This window comes from Dendronephthya gigantea, unplaced genomic scaffold (genome assembly GCF_004324835.1).
Source record: "Dendronephthya gigantea isolate DGI-Jeju-01 unplaced genomic scaffold, DenGig_1.0 000049F, whole genome shotgun sequence".
In the NCBI taxonomy this organism is placed as follows: domain Eukaryota; kingdom Metazoa; phylum Cnidaria; class Anthozoa; order Malacalcyonacea; family Nephtheidae; genus Dendronephthya; species Dendronephthya gigantea.
The window spans coordinates 1,197,091-1,200,972 of record NW_021163059.1 but is presented as its reverse complement, the minus strand read 5'-3'; the positions used below and the strand labels follow the sequence as shown (position 1 = coordinate 1,200,972).

General features: G+C 41.5%; 1 protein-coding gene across 1 annotated transcript; it reads right to left on the bottom strand.

Annotated features, from left to right (window-relative positions):
* Positions 1-542: 542 nt before the first annotated feature.
* LOC114528346 lies at positions 543-1,604 on the bottom strand. Its single transcript, XM_028549969.1, has one exon. It carries the CDS (start codon positions 1,602-1,604, stop codon positions 543-545), a length of 1,062 nt encoding a protein of 353 aa, XP_028405770.1.
* Between the last annotated feature and the right edge of the window lie 2,278 nt (positions 1,605-3,882).

Below are 3,882 nucleotides of genomic sequence, written 5' to 3'. Positions count from 1 at the left end.
TAGTAGCAATTACCACATGCACAATACAGGCAACATTGATAACAGTAACTGTCACTAACAGTCAGTAACATAACCCATAAATGATTGCTCAACGTTCAGAGTACAATTCTACACTTAGGAAACCTATCCTTGAACCTGTTCACTGCAATGTCCAAGTCCAGCTTTTTCCCTCGTTCACGATGAATTCCTAGCATCATAAGGCTGTCTAGACGCTCCTGTGTCATTACTGTTCGAAGATCGTTCTTTATCAGCCGCAGAGATAAAATTTCGTTCGCATTCAGCTGATGACACAGGCAAAGTGCAGGCGATTAACGCAAAGTGGTGAAGCTTGAAAAAGGCTTCTTTTAACCTTTCTAAATATGATTGCAATTGCAGGAGACTCTTGGGCTTCTCTTGCTTTTCTTTTCTTTTCAACAAGTGCTTAAACGTGGCAACTTCAGAGCAGAGGTTGTCCGGATTGCCTTTGAATATCTCGGCGAAGGCCACAAGTGAGTTTTCATCCATGAATGTCGCGGAACCAGGGGACAAAGCAGTGATTCCTCTCAGTGATTCCTCAACTCAGCATTAGTTTTATCCACAATCTCGTAGACATCTCTTACAAATCTATCGAATCCCTCACCTGTAGCTTCATCTTCAATGCTTGCCTCAACAATGTAATCCTGCAAGGCCGCCGGTGGTCGCTTTTGTCTGACAGGTCGTGCATCCTCAGGAAGATTTAAGCGATCGCCCACATTCTCAGCATCATCCCAGAACTCCTGACACTTCTCTCTTGAGCAACAGGCTTGTAACTCTACTTTCAACGTGGTAATTAGGTCGATGGCTTCTGTCAGATCACTTGTTGGCTTCTGCAACAGCTCTGAAGCAAATTTGGCACTCTTCAGGATATGTTTAATGATCAGGAGATATCGAAGAAAACGACAATCAATCTGCAACTTGTAGCCAGTTGCCTGAGTGCTACGGCTAGAGTCACAATCGTTGTGGATCACATCCTGCAATACTTCAATCACGATATCAATGCGTTTCCATACAGCGCTGAATTGCCTTGCTTGGCACGACCATCGAGTGTCAGAGACTTTACCAATCTCCATAACCTTTGCTCCACACGATTTCTGCTTGCTCTCCCACCTAACATGAACGGTGCTGCTGCTGAAGAATGAATGTAAATCTTTAAAAAGAGATGTCATATTGGCCACGCACTTGATAGAATTCAACACGTCAACAATTACCAGGTTTAACCTGTGGCAAAAGCAGTGGACATAATAGGCCATTTCTGCGCCAGTTTTCTCAGGGATTTTCTTTTGAACTCTGTTTAAGTGACCGGAGACAACAGATGCGCCATCGTAACCCTGTCCGACACAGTTTTTCATGTTGGCATTAACTCTTTGCAACTGGTGGATATTAGTATCTGATAAACCATCTGCATCCAAACTTTGAGCTTCTGCGATGCCAATTAACTCCTCATGGGTAGCGTTGTTGAAGCAATATCGGACTGCGACAACGACTTGTTCCTTTTTGCTTGTGTCTTTGGATTCATCAGAAAGAATGGTGAAAAATTCTGCAGCACAAAGCTCTCCGCTTAACTGCCCCAAAGTCATATCTTTCATGATATCCAACAAGGCGTTCTGAACACTATGATGCGTATACTTTGCATTTCTGGGACCAGATCGAATTTTTTGAGTGACAATTGGGTCGTGTCTCGCAATGCAGGAAAGAATGGCAAAGAAATTGCTGCATGATGGACCAAAGTCGAAGCTTTCTGCGTCAATATCATCAACTCGATAGGATCTACTGGTCTCACGTTGGGCAATTTTTCGCTGAGCTGTAAGCAGTAAAACTTAACATACTGTGCGCATATAGTGCCTGTTCTCTCTGGCAAGTTTTTCATGTGCGGAATCCTGGAGGTCAGCTACAGATAGAAAAGTTTTGGACAGACTTAACAGCCACGTACTGGGTGTAGGCATCAACACACTCGGCATGCTGAAGACTATTGTTTTGCTGCAGTAGTTTGTTGTTGTTTTCTTCCCTCCCGTAGCATTTCTTCCAGTTGCGCAGACCCTGGCTAACAAATGTGGACCCCTTCCTATTTGTGGAGAAGTGACGGCAGTAGTAGCAGCAGATCGCATCTTCATTCTGCGAATACTCTATCCATGGGTATCTATCATACAAGGATGAATAAATGCCCTGTATTGCTTGCCAATCATATGCACAGGGAACTTTATATCACGAGGCTGCATTGGATGACTGTCCTTATTAATTGAAATGTCTTGAGGGCCACCTGATTTTATTGGTACATTCTGCATTTCATTGTTGGCTTCATACCCAGTGTTCCTGTCTGAAATATAATATGTACGTATAAATCAAAAGATCTCCCTGAAATAGTTCAATTAATTGGAAATTAAACGAGACTTACCTGAAGTCGAAGTTTGATTGTAATTCTACGAGTCATCAGCCAGGAGTGGAGGAGTTGTACGACGTAGTACGAAGTTGTACGAGAGAGAGCATCACGCATGCGCAGGTCAGTCTTCAGAGCATTAATATTGTTTTATTAACATGTGGAGGAGTAGGGAAATGTTTTGGGATAGGGTGGGTGTACAACTCCTCCACTCCTGGCTGATGACTCGTAGAATTACAATCAAACTTCGACTTCAGGTAAGTCTCGTTTAATTTCCAATTCTACTTCGTCATCAGCGTAAGTCGTTACGGAGTTGTACGACGTAGTACGAAGTTGTACGAGATTTCAGAGCTGTTAATAAACCAATATTATTAAAAGTCACCCCTGAGGCGACATAAAAACAATTAACACAACAATTTTTACTTATTTACACTAGCCTCTAGTAAGGCATTTCCAAAATTGAACGGTACAGTAACGTTACGATTGTAAAACTTTTGAAAAGTCTCTTCTTTACTCCATCCAGCCGCAGCCAATATATCGTTTACGTCAACTTGTTTCGATGCTAGATAAGAAGTCGCTGCTGACCTCGTAGAATGGCTCTTGTACACTGAAACGTCAATTCCAGCCGATTGCAAAAAGTGCTTGACCCAATTTGATACAGTCTCTTTTGATACTGCCTTGTAAGGTTTTATGAAACTTATCAGCAATTGTTTCTCTTCCCGTCTTAAGACACTGGTTTTCTCCAAATAATGTTTTATGTGAGTAACAATGCACAAGTTTATATCTGATTTATAGGTCATAAAAAACCAAAGGTTGTTGGTGAACACCTTGCCTTGTGTGTTTTAACTTTTCAGTGATAGTAAATGTCACCTTGTCCTCATTAACAAACATGTCATCTATTGAAAGCTTGTGGATAGTTTGGCATCTTTGTCCACTAAGTAGACATAATAAAAACGTTAATCTGTGAGACAGTTCCTTTGGTGAAATGTCTTTAACTGACTTTTGCTTTCTGATAAAATTAAATACCACATTAACATCCCAGATAGCGCTGTATTTTGGTAAAGCTGGTCTCTTTTCAAAGACGCCCTTCATGAATCTCTTAACTACAGGCAGCTGTCCAAACGGAACATCAGTATGTTTTATTATTATGAGCGATGATAGTGCACTTCTCGCTGTGTTAATATAACTATAGGACAAATTGTCATTAACTAAATCCGAAAGAAATTTCAACGTCAAGGGTAGCGTGGGACAGACCCTATCACAATTGTTCCTTCTACAGAAATCTGACCATTTTTTGTATATCCCTTGGTATTGCGCCAGAGTTCCATGCCTCCATGAACCCAAAATTATTTGAATTGTCTCTGCGGAGAAACCATCTAGTTGTAATTTTGTCCGGATACTAGACAAATAGCTAGGCGTAACGTTTTGTGAAGCGGATGGGTCTTCTCTTGATTTGAGGGCATCACAAGCAGGTTCTTTGATGGTTTCAG

What these genes read in the sequence shown, in the direction of transcription:
- LOC114528346 (XM_028549969.1), bottom strand. Translation starts at nt 1,604, where the DNA reads ATGAAAGATATGACTTTGGGGCAGTTAAGCGGAGAGCTTTGTGCTGCA.